We start from the raw sequence: 27,518 nt of genomic DNA, 5'->3' as shown, positions 1-27,518 counted from the left end.
AGAGCGACATTCATGTCATAAATAATCAATTGTTGAAAATAATTCCTTTGTTACCCTTTGAAAATCAACCCTGATAGATTACGTCGCCATCTATATTTGAAAAATTGAACTTGCATCAAAAAGCTCTCTTAAACTCCAAAATCTGTTAATTAAATTGATAATCAAAGTACTTTCCTTCAAGATGAATTGCAGCAAATGTTCAGCTGAAGTATGTGATGTTAAAGAAGTAATGAAATGCTAGAAATGTTTGGATTTGTTACATCCAATTTTCATTGGAAGTTCCGAGGCAGCTTTCTGTAAAATGAAAAAGGAAACCAAAAATAATTACATATGTAAAAGTTGCAAAGAAGATGATGAAGAATCTGAAAATAAAAACCATCTAGCGTGGCAAATGCTTTGAAGAAATTTAAGCAAGAGATAAAACATTGATACAGAATTCAGTTGCTAGCATCCATATGATTATGGAAGGATTTAAGAGAGATATAATGGACATCACTAAAAGTTTGAATTATCATATTGAATTATTAAAAGAAGTTGATGGTACAGTGAAATGTTTACGTGAAGAGATATCTCATCTTAGAAATAAAAGCATGAAGTTAAAGAGTGAAAATGTACAACTTCATAAAAATATTGTGGAAATTCAAGAATCTCTGAAATTGAATATAGGAGCAAAGCCAATAACATTGAAATTAATGGTGTACCAGAGGAAGTCGATGAATGCCTTCCGAAAATACTGGATCAAATAAAAATCGAACTTAAGATCAACCAAGAAACAGAGATAGAAAGAGCCCACAGAGTACCTTCATTTTCAAAAGTGAAAATCCAACCTATCATTGTAAAATTCAAGTAGTCATCTAAACGTATCTGGATTGAAGCTGTGAAAAAACGCCTAGCTTTGAAATCTAATGTCATCAACCAGAATTTCATACCTCAGAGTCTTCATCAATGAATATTTGACCAAGTATCTCAAGCAATTATTCTTTGCTGTCAGAAAATTCAAGCAGGAAAACAACTATAGGTTTGTCTGAACCAGAGATGGAAAGGTCTTCCTGAGACAGTCTGAAACATCCACTATACTTAGAGTAAGAGATATTAGTGAATTAGAAAAACTGCATGTGTGAACAATGGTTGATTTGTTAACTGAAAATTATATTGATATAGACTATGATGTTGATGAAGTGGCTGTCTTGGATTCACCTGTTTCTGTTTCTGGATTTCTAAACACTTGTAATATGGTATCTAATCTGTCATTGCAATATATGTATATTCTTTGTAATATAAGAAGTATGAGGAAAAATTTTGATAATTTTTCAGTTTACTTAAAATGCATTAATGAAAATATTGATATAATATGTTTTACTGAGATTTGGATTAAGAAGAGTGAAGTAAATATGTATATGATACCCCAAGTAACACAAAGATATAGATCTATATCGTAAAATTTCAGTTTCGAATATAGATCTATATCGGACCACGATATCGTTTTGGCTAAAAAAAGGCGTAGTCAGAGATAAATAGATCTATATCGTGAATTTGTGTGTGTGATTTATTCAAATACTTCAAATTTTGGACGATAGATGGCGTCCTTTCAGAATATCTACCTGTTGTTACTATAAGATTAATTTACAAGTAATGGTTTTTTTACTTGTATTTTCAATCAAATTTATTCATATTTTCATGTATGCACAAAAATTAAAAAATAGAAATTGTGAGACATATTGAGGCAGATAATTGGGAAAATTATATTATAATTAAGGAAATTATATATAACACAAGAAACAAATTAATGTATTTTGTGTAGTATATTAATTATTTATTTAAAATTAATAATTTATGCTAATAAAACAAAAAATATGCAAAACAAAAAAGTTAAAATTCTCAAAGTATGGTAAAAAATGAAAACATCAAAGGAAAAAAAGAATAAATAATTTTAAGAAAAAAACACACATATAAGCAAATTTTTGTAAATTAAAAAATATGTGCAATTATAAAAAGGCAATTAAAGTTACGATGGATAAGTTCTTGCTCCTCCTAAAATACCAACATCTATGATGCAAAACATACACAGTAAGGATTTAATTATAACTAATTATATCAACATAATTAATCCCATTAAAATCAAAATTTCATATGAAAAATTTCGCTCAAACGTTTTTAATTTCCATTCAAACAAAAAATTGTACGCTCGACTTTAAATTTTCTCCAAATTTTTATTTGAAGGTAATATTTTTATTTAAAGACACACGATATGTTGATATATCAGCATATTGTGTATCTGATATATATCTTTGTCAGGTTCATGATATAGATGTATGTCATGTTCAGGATATAGAGCTATGTCTTCTTTGATAGATCTATATCCGGTCTATATCGAGAATCTGATAAAGATCTTTGTCAGGTTCACGGTATAGATCTATGTTTTTCAAACTATATTAAAATAATTTATCGTCCCAAGTTGTTGTCCTTCAAAGTAGAGATTATTCACATGGAATCAAATGCATATTCGACTGAAAAATTAAAGACTTGATCAATTAATATCATAAATAATTTGCACCATATGGGACAAGGTCGTTCTATATCATAGTTATGACATCTGATATTCCTCCGACATTTCGATATATAACAATATGGTCCAGATATTGTACTATATCGTTGTGCTACTGGGGACCAGGATATTATGGTTATTATTAATGTTATGATTATAATCAATCTGGAGGTGTTTACATATTTATCAAAAATGGTATAAAAGTTGAAGTGATGTCAAATCAGTTCCTAATGGCTGAAATATTGACGTTAAAATTTTGTGAATTTAATATTATTTTCTCAATCTATAGATCTCATAACTTCACCATTGATCAATTCAATAGGGAACTTCAAACAAATTTGAATAAATATCAGAACTCAGATATGGTTATTATGGGTGATATGAATATAAATCTATACAATATTAATGATAATGGTGTTAATGATTATTTGAATCTATTTTATTTAAATGGTTTTTCTTCATTTGAAAAATTTATCACGAGAATTGGAATTACAAATTCATCTGATGTTGACCATGTATTTTTCCACTCATTTGAACTATTGATAATTTGCTTTGAACTATTTGATAATTTCATTAGAAATGTGAACTTTATACATGTCTGATGAAGCTCATACTGATAATGCCTGTATACATTTTTTGAACATCAATTTAAATTCTAATTTATTTACAAAAAATATATATTAAATCCAAAAATGAAACAAGACACAATGATTGAATTACAAACGACTTGATCAAAATGATTAATATTAAAGAAAAATTGTATATTAAACACCGCGAAAAACCTTTTAGACTTGACTATAAAATTGAGTAGAAACAATATGAAACTAATTTAAAAAAAATAATAAAGAAATGTAAGAATGACTATTTTTAAAGAGAAATTCACTATCTTAGGATCAAATAAAAGAGAACAATGGAAATTCATAAATATCTTTATAAATAATAAGAAAAATGTCACTTTACCAAATTATGATAATCCACACCGACAAACTAACTCTTTTAATACAAATTTTATTGATCGGGTGAAAAATTATGATATAAACAATCAAGAGAGCAATTTTACTCATATTGAAAATTCGAATATTATTTCATTTGTTCTTCGAGAAATTGATTTCACACAACTTGATAATTTAATTAAATCACTAAATAATGGAAAACCTGCTGGAATTGATGGCTTAACACCCAGAATGCTCAAGATTATCGTCACCACCCATCGGTATATTTCATTTGATCAACAAATCTCTAAGTACTGGAATTTCTTTTGCTGAACTCAAAAAATCTATTGTCACACCCATATACAAAACGACTAACAAAGAGGATTTGAACAACTACAGACCTATTTCAATATTACCTGTTATGTCGAAATTAATAGGAAAATGGGTCAAACAACTTAATTCTTATTTAAAAGCTATTAATTATTACTTACATTGTCAATTTGGTTTTAGAGAAAAAATGAATAATGAAATGGCTACGACTAAATTTATGGATTGCATAACAAATCATATATATATATATATATAAATAAATAATCATAAAAAGGTAGCAGCTATGTTTATTGATATTAGCATTTGATTCAGTCAATTGGGATATTTTATTAGAAAAACTTAAAAATATTGGAATAAGAGAGAGGCCTTCCCCTTGACTGGATTAGATCTTTTATTACAAATAGGAAACAGTGTAAGTGATTTTAAAATAATAAATACAGGTGTACCCCAGGGATCGGTTTTGGGACCAATACTTTTCTTAATTTATATAAATGAAATACATAATGTTAATATTTCTGGTCATTTTGTGTCATTCGCAGATGATACTGTCTTAATTTGTACTGCTGACACAACTGAAGATTTGATAAAAAATGTAGAAAATGACATTTACACCATAAATAAAAGAATTAAGAGCCTTGGACTACAGCTAGTAAAACACAAGTTTGCTAGTTTAAAGCAAGTAAAACCAAATGGATGCATTTTAATTTAATTCATTAAATTAAAATGCATCCATTAAATGCAATCCACAGACAACTGAAATTAAATTTCATGAATGTGATGATTTCCATCCTGATGCTATTTTTAATTGTGCTTATATATAGAAAGAGTAATAAATTATAAATATCTTGGGTTAGTTTTCTCGTCCAACTTGAAATGGAAAGATCATACTACTTTAATTGTCAATAAACTAAGAGCAATTGTGAGTTTGATATTTAAACTAAAATCTATTATTTCATACAACAGTTTGAGAGAAGTGTTCTATGCATGGGTATTCGCACATGTATTATATGGATTAACTGTCTGGGGAAGAACATACAAAAATTCTATTCTATCTTTAAGCCATTTACACTGCTGGCCACCGTAAATGCAACACCCTGAAGGAAGCATGCAAATAATATGAAATTTACAACATGCATTAGCGGAGGTGAGATATGCAAATGATTAGAATTTCAGCGCAGACGCACATCACGCGCGCCTGTGGCGCCACTTCAAAGCGCTATTTAAGGCCTGGAGATTTCGACGATTTGAAGTACGGCAATTGTGTTCTTCTTGTGGTTTTTTCAAAAAAACGATCAATTATGCCTCGTAGAAAACAGCGATCATCTTTTGATCAAGTATCCGAGTTCGACAGAGGAAGGATGGTGGCCTACCGAGATTGTGGATTATCTTTCAGGGAAATCGGTAGTCGTGTTGGACGAAACCAAACAACTGTAATGCGGATATGTGATCGTTGGATGCAGGAGGGTACGACGGACCGACGTGTTCGATCGCATCCACCTCAGTGCACCACTTCACGTGATGACAGGCGTATGGCAGTGACGGATCGCTCAGCCACATCACGAACCATAGCACAGCACATTCAGTCTGTACCGCATCATCCAGTGTCTGCGCGTACCATTCGACGCCGTTTACAGCAGAGTGGTCTGTCCGCAAGACGTCCATTGCTTCGTCTACCCTTGACGCAGAACCACAGACGTCTCCGCCGCCAATGGTGCGATGAAAGAAGGATGTGGACGGCACAATGGAATGAAATTGTCTTTACTGACGAGTCACGCTTCTGTCTGCAACACCACGATGGTCGGATTCGAGTCTGGAGACACCGTGGAGAGAGGATGCTGAAAAGCTGCGTTATGCACCGCCACACTGGTCCTGCACCGGGTATTATGGTATGGGGCGGTATTGGATATCACTCTCGCACTCCTCTAGTACGCATTGCCGGTACTTCAAAAAGCCAGCGCTACATCTCCGAGGTGCTGGAACCAGTTGTCCTTCCTTACCTTCAGGGCTTGCCCGCAGCCATATTTCAACAGGATAATGCGCGACCACACGTGGCACGCATTGTCCAAAGGTTCTTCGTCAATCGCCAGATTGAATTGCTTCCCTGGCCAGCTCGCTCTCCGGATCTTTCGCCGATAGAAAACATGTGGTCCAGGGTTGCTGAACGATTGACCCAGATGACATCCCCAGCTGCCACACCAGATCAACTTTGGCAACGCGTGGAAGCTGCTTGGTCTGCTGTACCCCAAGAACACATCCAAAGCCTCTTTGAATCAATGCCGAGGCGTGTGGCAGCGGTGATCTCCAACAATGGCGGCTACTCTGGCTACTGATTTTGGCAGGAACCACACTTCACAGAAGTCTATAAATTTAATCATTTGATGCTTGGTCAACATGTTATCTACAAAATAAATATTGTTGCGATATCTCTTGTCTTTCTTGGTGTTGCAATTTGGGTGGCCAGCAGTGTATATGATTTTTTCGACGAGATATTCTACACATTAACAATAATTTCTCGCAATGCGATGTATCACTAATTCATTTTAATATACGTCAACTTTATTTATATAAAGTATTGCTGTTCATGTATAAAAATCCTGACTGGTATCCCAACAGAGCAATTACACAAAGATGTACTATGCAAACAGAAAATCTATGTCATAATAGGGTCAAAAATAGTGTTTGTTTTGTAGTTTTCTTGTTGTCTTTCTGTCTTGTATGTTTTTGATTTTGTCTTGTCTATATATATATATATATATAAATAAATAAAATAAATAATTTTTCAGCAATTTAGATAACTGGACAGGCAGATAAATAACTAGAACTTCAAAAGAAAAAGAAATTTAGAATATTTAGCACCCATCAATGAAAAAAAAATCTATTTCATTGCTATGTTCTTTAATTTATATTTGTTCGTTAAATCTTTCATGAGCTGCCGAGAAAGTCGCCATGTTGGTTGCCTTGGATACAATTTGTGTATAAGAAAGAGGGAAATATCACGTGGTCCAAAAAGTACACATGACTGGATACCAAGCAAAGACTTTTTTGTTTCCAATTATCTTCGTTTGGTATCCAGTCATTTGTACTTCGTATAATTAGTGGAGAGGTTCATCGTTTTGTTCTATGTCGCCATCTGAAGGCTAATGAAAAGTTGAAATCAATGTTATTTCATGAATATCCAACTCAATAGTAGGTTTGGCTAATTGTTTTATATTTAATTTTGATGCATTCTTCAAGTTTTATAAAAGAGCTTTCTTCAAACTTTTATAGTGTAATCCCGGCCTAACCATGGATTTGCCGCCACTTATCGTGACCGAATTCATTGAGATCAAGAGGTTTAGAAAGAAGTAAGCGCCCGTAAGTAATTTTTTCATAATTATTTTATTTTCAAGAAATTTCAAATTATCACTTTGGGTCAGTAAATATTATCATTAGTTCTGGAGTTATTTCTTTTATTAATTTCTAGTTGTTCATTAATTTTTGCTTGTTTTTAGTGAAATGTTGTGTTCAGATATTCAGCATTCTTATGAACGAAACAAACATGCTAATTTTTGAAATAACAGATTTTTCAAAAATAATGTAAATAAAAAAAAATTGTTTGTTTCGAGATGGCGGTTGCACACACAGGACTGCGATTAGAAACAAAAATGTACTCTGTTTCCCTGGGCTGGTATCTGTTTTGGCATCTGCTATCTTGTTATTTTGAACAGAAAAAGAGTAGAAACCCCATATGCCTTTCTGGTCCAGCTAACAGGGCTCTAGATCCTCTTGTCCTCCACTAGTTGCAGCTCTGGTTGCACAACTCTGAAAATCTTGACGAGCTAAGGGCCTCCACATATTTTAGCCAATATTCAACTCTAGCTTAATCAGGCACTGAAGAAACTTTTCTGTTTGAGAGCAAACACTTGACCTTTACATTAGAGGAATAAAAGAAAAACCATTCTACTTTTTTTTATGATGTTTAGTTGCAGGAGATGGTCCTTTCTTTCTTTTTGCAATAATAACAAGAAAACAATTTTACATTACTTCCAATTCATGCAAAAGGTGAAAAGCATATACACAATAAGAACTCAAACAATCCCGAGAAGTAATTCCAGATGAGTCACACTTGCAAATATTCAATAAATTCCTGTTTTCATTATCTCGCCACATTTCATCATACTCTACACTCAGCTCTTCCTAAAAGGCTTTGACATGTTTTGCATGTCTTGAGTAATCATTTTTATTGAATTGGTTTTAATTGTGGCCTTGCTTTAATGACTATTGGCTGGCTCTCCACAAATCGGGGGCTGTCACCAACGACAGATGGTGTTGTTTCTGCTCCCTCCAAGCCTCTTATTTATTCTAGGCATTTGAAACATCAAGTTCAGTGGTGACGAAATCACTTCCATGATTGTGCAGCAATATTCTTCATAAAGGAGCATTCATTACCCCAGTAGCACAGCGATATCGGTCTGATGTCAGAACGTCGAAAGAATATTGAACGTCTGAAAGAGGTCTGAAATTTTTATGTTTCTGATATCAAATGATTAGTAAAAATGTATTCACTCAATAAACGACAAAATATCTGCTGTTTTTCTCTAAAATAGTTTTACTCCCATTTTTACAGCGTTTTGTTTCGAAGAATATCTTGCACGATAATTAGTCTCTTTTGAAATAATCCAAATTTCCCTCTATGTCAAACGATATTCGTAAGTCGAACGGTATCGGAATCTCGACGTCATTCTATATTGGTGTGCTACTGGGGGGAGGGGGGGTAGTGACATAAATATTTACATAACCACAGTAGAGTATTTCTGTGTCCATTCTTCTCAGGGCCCCACGCAACGTTTGACACTGTTTTACTCTTCAAAGTCAAAAACGACATACGACGTGGGAGTGGAAAGGGTCCAGTTCGACACTTCTGTAAAATTTACTTGGGCATTGAAAAGGAAGATAAATCAATGGTCATGTTCTATGTCTTAGTGAAATCCTCTTACCTATCTTTGCCTACCTTTTTATGATGGGAAGAGACCCATCCAAAGAAATTCTGTGCCCATGGAAAAATGATCTTTTCAGTTGATCTGTCTCAGTTTTTTCGTTTCCTCAAACAATGTCATAAAAAATCGGCTGTGTAAATGGGGGATCAAACTTTTTTGCTTTTCACTTCATCTTTAACTCCCATCATAGATTTGGATTGAATTTGAAGCTTCTTCAGAAAAACGAAAGAAAAAAATCTGCAGCCCACCAGTGTTCCTCTCTTCACTGGTATAAAGGGAAGTGTGTTGAATGTGAGTGATAATAAAGGGAAAACTTACCCCACTCATCATTTTCCCCATTTATATCCTGAATGTTGATAAAGATAATCAGTTTTGCATGTATCAGATTCATCACTCGACATAGGTGCCGGAACCTAGGAAATGAGGCCATTTGTGCCCCCCAATTATTTCTGAAATTCTGAAAAACAATGCAATGCACCCTTCCTCTTCTGCGTACAGGCTTGAGTGCTGTCTATATGGGACGACCAGCAACTTTCAGTGCCCCCCCCCCTCCAATGTTTTCTTCATGTCAGCGCCTCTGTTAATCGATAATAGTTCCAATATAAATCCACCAAATCTTTTCATAAACCAGTAAATAATGAGAGATTAATTCTCATTTTATTTTTCTCCCAGCTTTATATTGGTAACCTCATTGCCTCAAGTCTGACCAATAGACTGAGATCCTTGGTGGCACCTATATCAGGACTTTCCATGCGCAGTTCTGTAGCATATTTTAGATTTATTGAAAAAAAAATTGGGGTAGGCTCTAACATAGACATGGTCACAAGTGAATACGTTCTTTGTGCCTCGAGCCGCATGGTAGGCACTGACTTAATGAAACGAATAACAACAGATTTTTCTTTAAAATACCTAACAGACGATATAAATTTTGTCTATTTGTGTTGCGAACTTCTCAAGATATAGCATAACAATTTTTCGTTACGAAAGCAGGCAGTGAGCCTGGTGCCTAGACCAGAAGAGGTATTAATATCTGTAGGGTATCATCGGATTAGTCTTTAAAATATCTAACAGACGAAACCTCTGTCATCCATTTTTGTTGAAAAACTTTTGAGATACAGCGTAAAACAATTTCGTCGTGAATGTGGGCCACGGGCCTGGTTCCAACACCAGAAGAGGTATTAAAACCAATATGACATCACACACACATTGGATGTGTCTCAAAAGTGTCTATCAGATGACATCGTTTACTTCTATTTACATTGTGAACCTCTCGAGATATAGTGTGAAACAATTTCATTACGAAAGCGGGATGCGGGTCTGGTGCCCAGACGAGAAAGGTATTAAAACCAGAGTGGCATCATTGAATGTGTCTTAAAAATGTCTATCAGAGGACGTCATGATTTCTGTTTGTGTTGTGAACCTCTGGAGATATAATGTTGTGTCGCTGCTGGTGTTAGGCAATTTTTTATATTTTTATCATGTTTTTTAAGGTAGGCATTATCTAGTGTTTCTCTTTGCCTTTCTGTCTGGATTAGATCGTCGACCGAACATGTACTAAAAATCTCTCTCTTCATTCTATGTAATAAACAACCTAAAAAACAAAAGGAGTCATGTTTCAGTATGTTTCCGAAATAACGAGACATCCACCAGCACTTGCGTCACCATAGGACTGGTGACCCCTAGATATAAAAAAAAATCTATATTATAGCAGATGTTTGACAGCCACGAGTTTGTCAATTCTCTTCGTGGATTGTGCTCAACTTTTTTTCCATATGCCGAACACTGTAGAAGAAACAGGTATTGTAACGTATCCATGGGCCCCCCCCCCCCCGGCGTAAAAGTCTGAAGTCAGCATCGCATAAATGTTTACTTGTTTTTCATCAGTGGCGGTGGTCGTGTGGCAGCGATCGAGGCCGATTGTGATGTTGCCGGCATGCGGTCGTATGCAAATTATTTTTGTGAAATGTTGAATATTTAGCGAGAGACGGCGTGTCGCCGGTGGATGAATGGTCCTAAAGTTAAAACCGGCTTACGATGTATAAAAGCGCGTCTCTCGATCTCACTAATCGCATTCATTCATTCGTTCATTCAAGTATTCACCTCTTGCTTTGGCTACTTGTGCTAGTTGCACTACACCAGGCTTAAAGACCATTTGTGGACATTCGCCTCACTTGAAAATATTATCTAAATTTCCTAATTTGACAAATCCTTCTATGCTTGGGGCTACTTCTAAAAAACACTGTGTTACACATTGCATTACTACTAAAGGTTCTCCTGTTTTTACCAAAGCATGCAGGCTTTTTTCAGAGAAACTCGCCATTGCAAATCATGAAGTTCAAATGCTAATGAATCAGGGCATGCTGAGACCTTTAAAAAGTCCATGGGCAAGCACGATACATATTGTTCTTAAATGTAATGGAGAATACACCGTTTATGCGGAGAGAGAGATTACAGATAACTTAATTCTATAACGTGTCCAGACAGATATCCTATACCACATGTTCATGATTTCAGTTATGGTCTACAGGGCAAAAGCATTTTTTCTAAATTGGATTTGGTTAAGGCTTATCATCAGATACCTTTAGATCTTGAGTCTGTTGAAGAAACTGTCATTATTACTTCATTCGGACTTTACGAGTACTTATATATATGTTTTGGATTGTCTAATGTGGCACAATTATTTCAACTGTTTATAGATATTGTATTAAAAGACTTGAACTTTTATGTATATTTTACATTATCTATATTTTTGACTTGTTGCTTTAAAAACAGGAAGAACATCTTATAGACCTAGAATTAGTTTTTTAAACTTTCAAAAGATATTTTGAAAGTTAAAATTTTTTTTTTATAGTTTTGGTATAATTCTTAATCCTGATAAATGCATACTTGGGAAATCTGAGATAGAGTTCTTAGGATTTTTAGTTAATAGCAATGGCATTTCCTCAATGACAGAAAAGGTTGATATTCTTCGTAATTATCCACAACCGAAAACGATTGGCGAACTTCAAGGATTTGTAGCAATTCTCAACTTTTATCACCCTTTCTTGAAAAATGCAGCATTTGACCAGGCTCCCTTATCAATTTGTGCAATGGAAAAAAGAAAAATCGTTTATCACTTGGTGAGGGGGAAACTGTTGCTGCTTTCAGAACCTGTAAATATGCTATTACCAATGCTTTTGGCTCATCTGAAACATGGTGCTCGCTCATGGATGCTTATCTTTCATTGTGTCAATAGAGGAATCGGATTTTGCCCTCCAAGGTGTCATCAACCACTCTCATTCTATTCTTGAAAGTTAACAACTGAAAATAACTATAGTGCATGGGCGGAAATATGCCCCCCCCCAGAAAATCACAATTTGCTGTTGCAAATCACAGAAAATTTGGTATTTTCCTGGGGTGATACTGATCAGGCCAAAATGCTGCAAAATTACAAAAAACTTGTTGGTCTTGTGTGAATTATTCAATTGCAGCAGTTGAAAGAGCTGTGGTGGCGGTCAGAAAGGGCATGTCAATGAGGATGGCTGCCGAAAAATTCAGCATTCTTTTCACCACTCTAAGGAATAAATTGAAAAACCTGCACACGTCTTAAGGCGGGCAAACTGTGTTTTCTCCCGACGAACAAAAAAAGTTGGCTTATGCTCTCATAACGTGTGCCTGTTGGCGGGTACCAATGAGGAAACTTGATGTACAAGTAATAGTGAAAGGATATCTCGATAGATATAGGGGCAGAAATGCTTCATGAACAATATGCCTGGGGCAGACTGGTTGCAAAGTTGTTTAGCCAGGAATAGGGAAAGAAATGTAGGACCCTCAACTATTGATGATCCAACTTTGGAAAATGACGAGGAGGACGATGCCATTGGAGATTGTGTTCGTAAATTTTTAGGTGGTTAAAATATCCAGGATGTTCACCGGGGGCATTACAAAGGTAGGAGCTAATGAATTAACTATCAACTCTTTCTAAGGAAAAATGTTGGTATAAAAATGACGTTTTTCCTGCTGTTGCAGATGAACAGGAAGTCGATGGACAATCTGTTAGAGATAGACTAGGAGAGGCAGGGTTATTTTCAGCAACTTCGACCCTGATGGTGTTGAATGATTTTCCGTTTCCAGTCTTGTTTTCTTATATTCAATTTGAATATTTCTACGTTTATTTGATGTTACATTTCGTGTGCAAGTCTTTAAACCATTCCCTTTCTATTAAAAAAATTTATTTTTGTTTTTAATAAAAATTGCTGTGTATCAATTGTTATGTTTTTAATTACCTTGAATATATATATATGTATATATATATATTTACTTATTATGTATATTATATTTATGTATACATATATATATATATATATATAAGATATATATATATCTTTAAAGTTATTTTGCTTTTGATTTAAAGTATCACTCCAGAAAGATGCCGAGAATGAGTTATAGCAATTTTAGAGTGATCATTATCATCCCCTAGGTATGGGGTGGTACGAATCATTTTTAATTTAAAAGAAATACACCTATAACAGTTCAAATTTCAAAATTTTATACAAGAAATTATTTATAAGATGTTGGAGATTATAAATTATTTTTTTGAGAATTTTAATTTAAAATTTACTGGTACTTCAAAAAGAAAAGCGGTAAAAATGTGGATCATCACCCCAGCCTATAACCTAAAAAAGAAAAGGAGTCATGACTCAGGATGTTTCCAAAATAACGAGACATCCACCAGCCACCATAACGTAAAACAATTTCGTTACAAAAGCGGGCCGCGGGTTTGGTGCCCAGACCAGAAGAGGTACTAAATTCAGAGTGGTATCGTTGGACTTTTCTCAACGAAATCTACCCGCAGACATCAAAAACACTGATATATTCTGAATACTTTCTGAGATATGAGAGTTTGAATGATTTTGTTACGCAACTTTTAGCGAATGCACCCAGCATCGTCAAATAATTTAAAAGACGTATTCACTTCGCAAAAACAGCAAAAATGATAGGATTCATCTTGGACTTTATCTGAAGCCCTATCAGGCACCTCATCCTAGTCTATGACACGTCAATGCTACGAAATGTTGTGCAATTTGTCGCAAGTTTTCCATCCGAGATGGGATACCAATAGACTTGCGATTTTGTGTATGGAAAGTTGCAGAACAACCGAATTGTTCCATGACTATAGCTCTTTCACTCTCTGGTGCCACAACTGTGTGGGTTTCTTTTTGCCACTGTAGAATTTTTTCTTTTGATCTCAGGGAGTTAAGCCCTAACTTAAAAGGATTGTGTAAGTTTTGAGTCAGAAATATAGATAATATGAACGTTTTATTGGCTTTTAATCAGAGGGCAGCATTTAAAGTTGAACTTTCGGGGGGGGGGGGGGTTTAAGATGGCTGCCAAGAGAAAGTGACTGGAAAAGTGGGATTTATTACATAAAATTTAGCAATGAAATTCAAAAAAAAATTTTATGTGAAAATATTCTGCATCATCTTGGCTAAAAAAAGATTTAATGAAGTGAATTATTTCTTTACAAAAATATATAAAAAATTTAAAATTTTAAAAAATAAAGGTGTGCTGAGATTTGTTTTTATAATACATTTTTTGAGTATCAAAAATGCATTATATAAAAACCAATTCCAAAAAATGAATGCTCGGGTCTGAAAGGGATAAACAATCGCAGAACATGCCTACAGACACGTGTTATCCACGATTTTGTCTTGAGAAGTTGCAGAACACCCGATTTGTTACGCAACTCTGTCTATAGACACGTGTGAGATTTTGTCTATAAGTGTGGACGTACCCTTATATATTGCATCACAACATTTTTTTACCTGCCAGCAAAACTCGCCTTCAATAGCTGTTCGACCGCCAACAACACGAGGTGTTTCAGCTCGCTTGTATAAATTAGATTTGCCACAGACATACGGATGATCTGAAATGACATTTGAAAGGAATACACAATCAATGTATTGAAATATTTTACACATAATATATATATACACACAGGGTGGATACATAAACACCGGAAAAAATAACCAAAATTAAAAACGATTTGCAGGGTTAGCATCATAGGTCACGGGAATTTTTTTAAGACAGGAAAAAAGATCACTAAGCGCTGGCTTACATTAGTCAAAGAAAAGATACGCAAATAACGAATAGAATGCCTTGAAATCGTTTATTACAACAGTATGAGTTCCACGTGACTACCACACCACAGGGGATAACACATTGCAGGCGAGTCACAAATTCAGCAACGGCAGACTGCAGCAGGTCCACATACACGGTTTACGACGGTGAACTGATTGTGGATTAGGAGCGCAAGTTCTTATAACCGTCTCATTTGCATATTTCCACCGAAGTCGCTCGTACCAGCGCCTCTCCTCTGTTTTTTGTTATTTTTTTCCTGTTTTAAAAAAATTCCCGTGACTTAGCGATGCTAACCCTGCAGAGATGCCATTGACGCGCTATACACCCGGAATTTCGAAAAAGGACACATAAAAATTTGGTTCCCCCGTCCTGCGGTACGTGTTCTTTCCTAGTTCTGAGAAGAAAAAAAGTAGAGAGAAAACTCCAACTTTTTTTCTTTTCACAGTCCATCACGATCGCCCGACCTTGAAAGAGTGGTTTTACTACTTTGTTTACGGTACTGTATTGCATTGATATACACGCGGGTTGTTGAAGATATTTATACAGTGTTTCAGGTTAACTTTGCAGTGAAGAGAAAGGTAGAGAGTGTATTCCTTCGCCGCAAAATATAGTTCTCATATATCGGAGGTTTAAGATGAACCTTTATACAGAATATTTCGATTTTTTCTATGATTTTGAAAAAAATACTGAAAAAACATAGTTTTGAACCGATGTTTACTTGTTTAAAATTTTTAAATTATAAAAAATATTGGTTACCATTATCAAAAATCCATAGCAACGGCAACGACACTCTGGCGTGATATCCTAGAAATTTTCCCCGCCAATATCACTGTCGTGTTTTTTCTGTTACACAATTGTATACTGTATATATATATATATTCTTTTTCGTTATTTGGTTGAATTTTCCATAACGATACAATTTTTCATTGTTTTACATGGAGTTATAGGCTTACATAAAAACGAATATTCAATCAGTTTTATTTTCTCCCAAAAATAGGCTCAGTGAGTTCAGATATTCACTCATAGATTACAAGAAGTGTTTCTCTTCCACGAGATTGCCGATACTATTGTGAGAGGCTGTTTATGGGTGCAGAAGTTTTGGTTAGGTTTTCCTTTTTTTTTAATTATTTATTTTTTGCCATGTTTATGGGATAGTTTTAGTTTCCGATCACGGAGAGTGCTGACAGAGTCGCGACCAAAGCGTATTAAAGACGTATTATTGATACGCTTTGGTCGCGACTTCCATTCACACGAACGGACGCCATCTTTCCCCCACCTGTTTCTCTCGATGCCCCTTGCCTTTAATGTCTCTTCAGATAAAATGAATGAGAGAGGGGGGGGGGGTCCACTGTGGTTTGGGCTTTCATCTTCTATGTGACAGTTGTGTCTTTATTTTCACCAGAGATACCCACGCTAAAGTTCTCTGCTCTTCCATTCCTGAATACTATATTTTTGGTTTTTGAATACTCGCTGTAAACAAAACTCGATAAGAATCATCCGTAATAACCATGAGCACCACATCAACCGTAACAAAAGACTAAAGCTGTCGTGAAAACAAGTGGCATCGACGTATATCGTTCATGAAAGGGGGGAGGTCGAGCGACGAAAATTTCGGCAAGAAAAGTGAGTAGAAAAATTTTCAACTTTTCCGTATCATTATTATCATTTGGTGCTATTCCTGCATTTACACGTGAAAACAGAGTTAATCTGCTTCTTCTCAATTTTATTTAACGTTAATTTTTTCTATTTAAATTTTTTTAAAAATTAAAAATCCCCAAGTTTTTGAGAGCCATGGTTAATATACAGTATTTTAAAATTATACGTTGCTTTCATAATATTGTTTGGATTTTTTTTTTTTTTTTGTTAATAAATTTCAGCTGAGGGAAGGGAAATATCGCAGAAACATATGACTGTTTTTTGAAACAGAGTTAAACACAAGAGTTAGTGACAAGCTGATAGAAGATAATTATTTTTTCTAAATTTTAAAACACTTTCTAATCAAAAAACAAAACAAATGATTTCAAAAACCTCACTTTAATTTCTGAAAGTATCGGCAATGGTTTTCTTTTAATTCTATAATTATTACTAATTTAACTGTGCAATTACGTTACACGTAAAAAATATTTTTCTCAGTGAGATTGGCGAGAATCGGCCATACCTTACCGAGGCCGCGCATCGATACATTGGTTAAGAGGCTTTCGTTCCCATAGCAACGAGTGATGCAGTTCTCTCGTAGCTTCCCCTTCACTGCAAAGTTAACCTGAAACGGACTATAGTTGCTTCCCTTAATGAGGGATCATGTACAGAATTTTCAACTTTCGGAGTTGTGTGCTACTCCCTTGAGGATTTTCTCTCCTTCAGGTACATACCGGAAATTACGGTACTTTCACGGCTATCTGCCGGCATTCATCTATACGGCGGTAATTGGCCTTGTTCTTACAAGATTGCGAATGCGCATTTTTTGAAAAATCGTAAAGAATTTGGAATGCCTGTTCAAAGTGTAAAACATTTTCCGAGATCGTTCAGAAAAAAAAAAGAAAAAACGAACCTGTAAGAACTCTAAATTGAATATCCAGTTTTGCTATCTAGCTGCTGCTATGTGGTAGTCACCGTTTCGCATCGCGAAAATCACGGGTGTGTACGCAGAATCGGCTCTTGAGGGGCAGAAGGATTTCTTCCACAGAAATTGCGGGCCACTAACGCTTAAAAATAATTTTAAATTAACATAGTATAAGACTATTTTCTCCAATATTTTAATTTTCTAAAAAAATATTTTTCATTTCCTTGGAGGGGGGGGGGGGGGAGGAGGCTCGGACCCCCATACCCCCTTCCCGATTTTGCCTCTGGTGAAAGTCGGGGTTTGGAACCCGTGATTGCGCACTGGTAATCGGCTAAAAATACGATTTTCTAAGGTTTTCCTATTTTGTAATTTTCGAGGCGACCAGAGCATTTTTCACAGACCTACAACACAAATTTGTATTTACATTAAATTTCGAATAAATGAAAACCCAATTTGGAGGATAGATTCAGGGCCGCAACTGGGGGGGAGCAGGCGGGTCTAGTGCTCTCCCGGGCTCTGAACTAGAGGGGATGTCGAATTCACCCTTTATAACTACTACATTACATGGAGTGCGAAAATGTGTGCTTGTCCCATTTGAGAAATTATTTAGTTGCAGCCCTAAATAGATGGCACCACCTACTCAACACAAAACACGCTGAATGCTGGGCCTACACAAACACACGAGTTTCACCTACACAAAATCTGACATAGCTCCCATCAGAGCCGCTGACGTGAAGAAAACATTGGAGGGGCTGAAAGTTGCTGGTCAAGCGCGTACGCAGGAGGAGGAAGGTGCATTGCATTGTTTTTGAATTATTAGGGGAGGAGACTCAACCTCTTTACAAAATGTATTGGGGGGCGCTCAAGACTCAGCCCATAGGTTTCGGCGCCTATATTCAGGTGTTAAAATATGTGGCAGTTAAATAGCGACAGATCAGAGTGGTGGACCATCAGGGAGGGAAAATAAAGTCATTCTACCAAGAAATCGCTTCGCAAGGATTTATATGAATAGGGAATCAGAAGATAAGTGTCTGAGAGAGTGTCATTTGCTTTAAATTTAAATCAGAAGATAATATTAAAAGAGCTATAACATTTTTTTAAAGAAATGTAAAATCAATCTATTGGTAAATATATGTGTGCCTCTAACTTTTAATTACAGTAGATCCTGCTTGTAACGTTTTTCAAAAAACTCATAAAAATGTAAGCAGGAAAACACTTTAAACAGGAAATCTTAATGAGAATTATTTCGATTGGGACAACTATAATATGTCGTACTAAGTGGAAAAACGTTCTGAATGGGAACGTTATAAGCGGGATCGACAGTATATTTGTTTTAGATTTACTACGTGTGCTAAATTCCACATGTTCAATTCTCAGAGGCTTTTCCTGGTAGTAGACAATGGAAGTATATGAACCTTTGGATAGAACATGTTTTTAGAAAAGAATTATTTGACTCACACAGAGATACCTACACTGGTGTAAGAAATTAAGAGAATTTGTAGACTTGGTCGATTATCTCTAGAACTACTGTACCGATTTTAATGAAATTTGATATGTACATACATTGATACAATACAAAACAAATAACCATTCAATAATTGTAATACACACGCATGATCGTGCGTAACACTCGTTGGAGTCGGAAGGTATGAAACAGCGGTTGCAGAATAAACAAAAAATTGGGTTAATAGAGGGTATGGTCTCCTCTTACAGATATACAGGTCTCGCAGCGTGATTTCATACTTGAAATAAGGCAGTTTACCATTTCCTGTGGCAATTGGTCCCACTCGTTCAGCAACGCTGTTTTCATTCCCTGGATGGTTCCCGGAGGGGGGTTGCGAGTTGCAATTGCCCTCCCCAGAGCGTTCCAGACATGCTCTATAGGGTTAAGGTCTGGAGATCTGGCTGGCCAATCCATCCGGTGAATATCCTCACTCTCTAGAAAATCGTCGAGCAGAAGAGCTCTATGTGGCCTCGCGTTATCGTCCATTAAAATGAACTAAATGAAATGGGCCAACTGCACCCCTGAAAAGGCGAACATAGGGCTCCAAGACCTTATCCCTATACCTCACACCAGTCACAGTGCCTCTTTCATGGACATGGAGAGGTGTGTGGCCATCCAACATGATGCCTGCCCAGACCATTAAACCTCCTCCGCCATAATGGTCGATTTCGCGGACATTGGAGGGTAGGTAGCGGGTCCCTGGTTCTCTCCATATGAACGTACGGTGAGAATCGGTGCTTAGGCTGAACCGGGACTCATCAGTGAAGAGAACGGTCGCCCATTGATCCATACTCCAATATCTATGCTCTCTGCACCATGATAAACGGATTCTCCTGTCCGTAGAAGTGAGCGGGAGGCAAACAGCAGGTCTTCTTGCAAACAACCCTCTCTCATGAAGTCTTTTGGAAACAGTCACCCTTGATACACTGGTTCCTGTGGCTGCATACAAGTCACAAGAGAGCTGAGAAGCTATAGCACTCCGGTTACGCCTCGCTATAATCGACAAATGGCGATCTTCTCTGGTCGTCGTGGCTCTTGGACGACTTTGCCCAGGCTTTCTCTCGATAGATACCGTATCCTGGAACTGTTTCCATAAGTTACACACGACGCTGGGCGTTAAATTGAACTCTCTACAAATCTGGACTTGAGATTGGCCTGCTTCTAGCCTCCCCACAATTCGCCCCCTCATTCCATCATCTAAACGTCGGTGGTTACTCATTTTTACTGTTACAATTTGAAATTAATCGATTGCTGCAAAATAACACCAAGAAATTCGCCGAGGTGTGCTAGCGAACGAAATGCGTCTTAACTTACACGCGTTTCTAAAGCCTGTTTCTCTACTGGCTCCGCCTACACACACGTCTACGCTTACGTATTTGAAGTACAAGATTTGCATTTTTGTCTAGAAGCAGTGGTTTTACACTCAGTTCAGTTCTTTTCATGAAATTCGATAAAATATGCAAATTCTCTTAATTTATTTCACCAGTGTATAATGTTTATCGCAAAAAAAATTCAGTTTTTTTCAAACACGCTAGTTCAAGTGTCTTTAAACATTGTCTCTCTCTCAGCACTGAGGTGTTAGATGCTTTGGCATATTTTTTTTAAAATTAAAATGCCGAGAAGAAATTTTGTGCCATAAGATATGGGTAAATTTTGGTTATTTTTGCAAAAGGTTCCATGTTGTTGAAGTTGATATTCGAAAACAAATAACAAATAAAATTGTAAAATCTTTCGTTCAATTGTATAAATATATCCACAGAATTTGAGGGAAAAAAATCGAGTTCCTAAAGGGAATAGTAAATTTTAAAATGATTTTTTTAAAAACGGGGATGTTTCTCATAGGAAAGCATGGGAAGCCACTGTTTGTTCGGGATTACTTGGTCCCTTTAATAGAGCGATCACTGGCTTCACCTGGCAACCCTGATTCCCCATGCTTTCTCAACGGACGCGCTGGTCACGTCACCTCCTGTTATTCTTTCGCCATGTTGTTTACGCATCGATACACATGTCCCTGCTCTCCTCTAAATCCTGTTTCATTTTACCTTTGCTAATATTGTAAATAAATAATTGTTACCCAATCAAATGTTGCGTATATTCATGGGCGGTCTTAGGGCAGTTCGACCAGTGCAATTGCACCGAGCGCCAAATGAGAAGGGGCGTCGAAACACGTTAGATATACATTACTAGAAAAATATCTTTAAGATACATATTTAAAAAAATAACTATATAATATACATGAAAAATGACCGAGATGAGAAAAACTTGGAGGTTTGAGTGTATATAATATTACGGTTATTTTTCGAAACGAAAAGAATGGATGGGCGGTGCACCTATATACGGAGGTGAAGGTATCTGGGTCTCGACCCGGGTTCTAAACCCGTCACAATCAACCTCGCTACACTATATAGCGATTTTGGTCAGATAAAAATACACACTCTCTCTCTCTCGAGCTCTTTTCGTTTATCCCTGCAGGAGATTTTGTGGGGCAGACGCAATTTCTTTCTCTTTAGTTGTGTTGTAAAAAATAAAAATAAAGCCGAGTTTTCCTAGGAGTAAAAATTTTGCGCTGTGTGCAGCCTGAAAACGCTCATTGGTTAAAAACCAGAAATTCAGGTTTTTTGATCAATCAGCATTTTTACGCTGCGCGCGCTGTAGAAACCTGCTCCTAGGAAAACCCGGCTTTATGGAGGAATCGCCCTCGGTCACCCAATTTTTCTACTAACGAGAGCAAAAGTGTTTTCCTGTGTTGTGGGGAGTATTACAGGAATTGAAGGTGATGTGGGAAAGATTTTGAGCCAGAGGCCTTTCATGCCTCTTTTTCTCCTACTCATATTACTTTTATCGAATCGTCAACACAGTACAGTATTTCAAAAAAAAATATATATATATTGAATTAATATTTAAAAAGAATGAATTAAAACCTATGATTTGCCGACCATTTTAAATAGGGATCCTGTACTTGGGTCTCTTTCCTATCTGTTACACGAGGAGAAACAAAAATGTGCTCACACGAGAAAACCCATGCACTTTGGCGCCCCCGATCACTGGTCAGTCTCCCGACTCACCAGACCTTCCTATTAGGAAAACCAGGGGCAGCTCGGTGCTCGGTGGCACTGGGTGTGCTCTAGAAGGGCGCCAAATCCGAAGTGAGAGAGGGCAAAAAAAAAATTAGGAAAAATTATTTGTGCCCACTAGGAGGAACACCAAATCCGACGTAAAAGGGTGAAAGAAATTACAGAAAATTATTTCTGCTCGCATTTGGAGGGGCGTCATATCCGAAGTGGAAACGCAAAAAAAAGAAAAATTTATTTGTGCCCTTTCTAGGAGGGGCGGTTAAGTTCGAGGTAAAAGTAAGAAAAAATGGGAAAATGATTTCTGCCCACTCTAGGAGGAGCACCAAATCCAAGTTAAAAGGGCAAAAAAAATTCGACGTGATGTGTTATGACATAAAATATCGCTATTCCCTTGAACGCATCAAAACGAAGCGATTGAAACAAAAGTTTCTTTTAATTGGGGAGGTCAGGAGGCCCAAAAATAGGTCCCGCTCGGGTAGACATTTTGTCTCGAGCCTGCAACTGAGTGCAACGTATGTGTGTGTGGAAAATTTTAACAAACCGTACTTACACAACTGAACATCTTTTCGGAGTTTCATGGATCTTGTTCCAGATACCCAGTGAGCCTCCTATAAGGCTCCTAGATAGTATCTTTGTCTAGGAGGCCTTGGTAAGGTGTGGCCCCAACGGGGCTCTAAAAGACATATTTTTCCTTTCAAGAAACTAATGAGGAACGTATGTTGGAAATTCAATTTGATTTTTTTTAAACAGCTTTGCAAACCAGATTCCACAATCATGACCCCCCCCCCCCAATTCTATTTTTGAAACTAAGAAAAAAGTTTGAGGTGAAAAAAAAAAAAATATTGTTGTTCCACATTAGCATCGTTGTCCCTAAAATATGTTTCACTGCATTGTTTTGCACCTTGGTAAGGTACCAGGTGGAAGAGCGATCATATGTCCATATAGATTTATTAATTATGTCACCAAATAGATTTATTAATTATGTCACCAAATAGATTTATTAATTATGTCACCAAATAGATTTATTAATTATGTCACCAAATAGATTTATTAATTATGTCACCAAATAGATTTATTAATTAAACAATGTGCCAGTTTATTAAAACATGCAATTTTTATACTATGTTACGTATTATTTGGGAATACAAATCATTGTGTACTTGATCTAGCTGGGGAATACTTAATCTAGCTGCCTGCAACTGTAAGGTAAGCTTTGAGGCACAGTGGAAAACAATTGGAAAACGTATTGGAAAATATTTGGATTGGCACACCGCGAAACAAGAAAAAAAGAAGTTCGGGAACTAGAGGGATTTTTATGACCATGTTTTAGGAAATAGGAAGATAAACATCTGAAAGAGAGAAATGTGAGATTTTCCAGAAGCAGATTGAGTGGTCTTTTGTTGCCATTAAAAGGAGATGTAGAAAGAACAATTGGAAAATATGATTAGCTGAGCTTTGCATAACCATAGATCAAACTCCTTTTTCAGAACAGTTCCCTCTGTACAAGTAGAGAAGTCGACAGTGAATGAGTTTTCTTTCTTTCAAAAGTGGAGCAGGTTGATAATTATCAAAACGATTAAATCATTAGAATATTATCAGAAACACAATACTATAGGAAGCTGGACACAGCTATGTCTGTCGAGTCAGAAGATAGGAATGTAAAACGATCGTTATTTCTCCGTTTTTTATGGTTTTTCATGTGGGGTTAAGCCATAGTTTCTCAACCTTTTTTGTCCCCTTCGCCCCCTTCTTCAGAAATTTTTTTTCCCATCGCCCCCAACGCAATCTAACCCATAGGATCCTATGTTATACCCGTAGCTTCTACCGCCCCCCTAGAACTTTCCAATGCCCACGTTGGGAATCACTTTGTTAAGCCATTGATTGCTTTTCAAATCTAAAAAAAACAATAGTGTAGATACGTATGATAGTATATATATACGTATCGCGAGAGACTGTTGACACTTCAAATTCGTAAATAAGGGATGGGGAGTGGGGGTGATAACACTTTTGAGGGGATATTATTTTGGTAACAGCCCTGCTTTCGACTGGTCGGTCAGCCAATGAAGGATGCAATAAGGTAGTAATCACAAATCAATGCCGAGATTGCGTGACAAGATATGCCAACTGACTTTCAAGAAGGGCCAAAAACCTCAGTATAAAATCGATCGAAATTAAAATGTGGTGATCCTAGTGAAATTTTCGATTTTAATTTTTGTTGTATTAGTTTTCTATAAGAGTTGTAAGAATTTTAATCATCTTAAAGAAAGTCATTTTGAAGGTAAGTAATTTCTTTCTGTTTTCCTCAGTCCTCGACGTTAATCTTGAATTAGAATTAAACAAAACCTATCGAGATGCAAACTTTGCTAGTTTGAGGACAAAAGGCACCACGTACAGTCCACAGCGGTATATAACCCACATGAGAAAATTTCATTTACCAATATAAAATCGCTTTCAAGGAAGTGAAGGGGGGGGGGGAAGTTCAACACTGTTTTGTAGAGAAAATGTCAATTTTTGTACTGGCATCTACCCCATTTATAAATATTTAAAAAATATATGTTTTTTAATTAAATTTTTAACGTAATTATGACTAATGAAACCTCTCAGGAAAAAAAGTTGTAGATAAGATGCAGTGGTTTATCCACACTAAAGCCGCTTCGAAGTTAAAACTCGTCATGATAATGATGATCCACTAAGAAATTCATATACAAATACAAGGCCACAACAGGCAAAATACCCAACGAGGTGGCTGAGAAAAAGATGTCCATAACATGTAAGGATGTCATACATTACTAAAATACAGCAACCCAATTAAAAATGCACACAATCACAAAAATTATAAACAATATATATATATATATGACAAAATATTATACAATACCCATAAAAAATATTTGTGGTTGTCTTTTTTATTCCAAGTATGGATAGCTTCTCGATTTACCCCAACATTTTTGTCGTATTTCTTTTTAAACGTGTCAATTACTACCTCCTGGGTAAGCTATTTCATTTATTAACAACCCTATTAGAGAAAGATTCCCTGCGACACACCTTAACCTAGAATTGTCCCTTACCAATCGATCCGAAGTTTTATTTTTATTTCAACATAATTTTTTTCAAACGTATAATCTACGGATTATACGCAGCAGAATAGGGTAAATGGTAATATGGAAATAAAGTAATGTACCTCACATTACTTTAGTATCCAAAACAAAGAGGGGGGCTGCGGCAAATCCATTTCGAATAAGAGAAATTTCGGATATATGTCTTCGTATATTTGAAATGAGGTTTTTTGAAGTTGAAATATAGAATTAAATGTATGTTACAGTAAATGCGTTGAATCGGTAATGCATAATCACCAATTGTCTCGGTAAGTTTGATAAATTTCGCGACATTTATCACTTTTACTGGCGATTATGCATAATCCTTTTAGACCTTGTATGCACAAATGTGCGAGTTGCTTCTTTTCACTTTAGATATTCTTTTTTTAACCTCAGGGATGTTCAGCCAAAACTTCAAGAATTGTGCGTTATCGTTGAAATTAAAGCCGTTAAAAAATCTACAGAGAGAATAAAACAACCCCGTCCTAGTGCCGCCTTAACGCATGGGTCCACCCGGGCACGCGCCGGAAGCCTCAAGAGTAGAGGAACCTCACAAAAATGAGATCTAGTTAAAACTTTCCAGAATTTACTAGGTAGGGCCTCAGAAAAACCACTTGGCCCGGGAGCCCATGATGCTTTTAAGACGGCTCTTCCCCTTCCCCAGGTCCGTAGCGTGCTTTCTCGGAGCAGTCTTTTCTTGGAGTCTCCTTGAAATAGTTATGCTCAGAAAAAGGAGAAGTCACAAGCACGCCCCTATCCCATTCGGCTCGGGGCACCGCTCAAGTTGTTTCAAAATAGTTACGGGCCTGCCCAAGTTGTAGGGCCTGGTGCTTTAGCTGGTATTTGCCTGGCCCTTCTGTTTCTTAGTACTGGGTCTGAAAGAGATAACTTCAAAGTTCAAAGAGATAATTTTGAAGTTCATGAGTTTTATAAATATGAAAGAACTCATACGGAAATATCACTTTAATTTAACCACTTTTATTAGCAGCTTAGCCCGTACGTGATGCGTGCACCACGCGAATTTTACCACAAAATTCAATGAAAATGAGTATGAAGAAAATAGATCCTTTCTGATGAGTACCCTGCATAAATGTGACTTTTTGCTTTTTTACTATTTTGAAATCTGTTAATTAAATCACACAAGTTAGGTTTTTATTCTTGTTTACAAGCTGAATAGCAGTAATCCCATTCTAGGAAGAAAGCTTTTTCCGACTTCTTCGTCCCTTGATGTCCAACCAAGAGGGGACGATCACCCAAGAGTTTTGGTATCCGTATTTTGAGTCCCGTATTTTACGGACAATAATGACTGGCAAAAATTGCCTCTTCCGACACATCACTCTCGATTTGCACCTGGGGGGGGGGGCCACTAGGTCTAAGACCGGCCGTTCTTATATTATACGCAACATCTAATGTATATTATAGTTATATCTCAAAGTTAGCTCCCATAAGTATATTGGTGACCCTTATTTTCTCAAACGCGCATGATACGGCAACCAATGTCTCCCTCACTCAGGACCTGCAAGCAGACAGCATGAGAATCAAACTACCCTCCTTTCTGGTGTGAGATGCCAGCGTTGTTGTTCGTGCACTTGGAGGCCCAGTTCAAAACGGCAAGAGTGACCATCGAAGAAACCAAGTACAACATCGTGGTTGGTGCCATGAACCAACGGCTGCTCAACGTAGTCAGTGACATCGTCATGTCTCATCCCGATGATCGTCCATATGCTGCTCTGAAGGATGCTCTAACATCTGGAATGTCTGAAACGGAGAACACCCAAATCAAGAAATTACTTTCCGGTTTAGATTTGGGTGATTGTCGACTATCCATCACAATTGCGCAAGGAGATGAAAAACCTCGCGGCAAACAAGGTTAGCCAAATTAGCCGACATGGCTATTCATAGGCGTACGAAGAATTTTCTCAAGGGTGGGTTTTCAGATTCATTTTCCTTCTAGGGGGGGGGGGAAGGGTTTACGTTTTTTCCCTGCAAAATAACACTAACATTGGCTCAAGGGGGGAGTTAGAACTCCAAACTCCCGCCTTGCGTACGCCAATGTGGCTATTTCGACTATATGATGCAACAATTCATATGCATACCCTCCTGAAACTCATGATCTAGTCCTTTACTTCTGATGCCAAAGAAGACTGGTGGTTAGAGACCATGTGGTGATTACAGAGGTCTCAACGCCATCACTCAATTAGATCGATACCCGATACCAAACCTGCAAGACTTTTCATCAAACTTGCACGATTGCACGATCTTCTCCACTATCGACTTGGTTCGATATCATCACAAACCAGTTGCACCAGACGACATTGAAAAAATACCATCACAACACCATTCGGCTTATTCGAGCTCACCAGAATGACATTCGGCCTACGA

The 27,518-nt window shown here is 36.6% G+C and overlaps 1 protein-coding gene and 1 long non-coding RNA gene across 5 annotated transcripts in view; one reads left to right on the top strand and one right to left on the bottom strand.

The window, feature by feature from the left end:
* LOC149072117 (uncharacterized) overlaps positions 1 to 12,953 on the top strand; it is a 74,800-nt gene extending 61,847 nt beyond the window's left edge. For 2 of the 3 annotated variants that reach the window (XR_016194483.1, XR_016194484.1), the window contains exons 4-5: positions 7,075 to 7,161; positions 12,792 to 12,953. This is a non-coding gene — a long non-coding RNA (uncharacterized LOC149072117). Of the gene's footprint in view, positions 1 to 7,074; positions 7,162 to 8,152; positions 11,489 to 12,791 lie in introns of those variants that run through there. The other variant, XR_016194485.1, reaches the window with a different exon arrangement.
* Positions 1 to 27,518, bottom strand: part of LOC149072115 (uncharacterized) — a 102,544-nt gene that overhangs the window by 23,043 nt on the left and 51,983 nt on the right. For both annotated transcript variants that reach the window (XM_089246986.1, XM_089246987.1), the window contains exon 3: positions 14,588 to 14,688. In XM_089246986.1, the coding sequence (XP_089103112.1) occupies positions 14,588 to 14,688 (101 nt within the window). The remainder of the gene's footprint in view (positions 1 to 14,587; positions 14,689 to 27,518) is intronic.

Source organism: Pholcus phalangioides, unplaced genomic scaffold, assembly GCF_987345545.1.
Source record: "Pholcus phalangioides strain wild (caught in Gottingen) unplaced genomic scaffold, Ppha-v1.0 ptg000017l_1, whole genome shotgun sequence".
In the NCBI taxonomy this organism is placed as follows: Eukaryota; Metazoa; Arthropoda; class Arachnida; order Araneae; family Pholcidae; genus Pholcus; species Pholcus phalangioides.
Note: the sequence above shows the minus strand (reverse complement) of the source record. Positions and strands in the feature narration are given on the sequence as shown.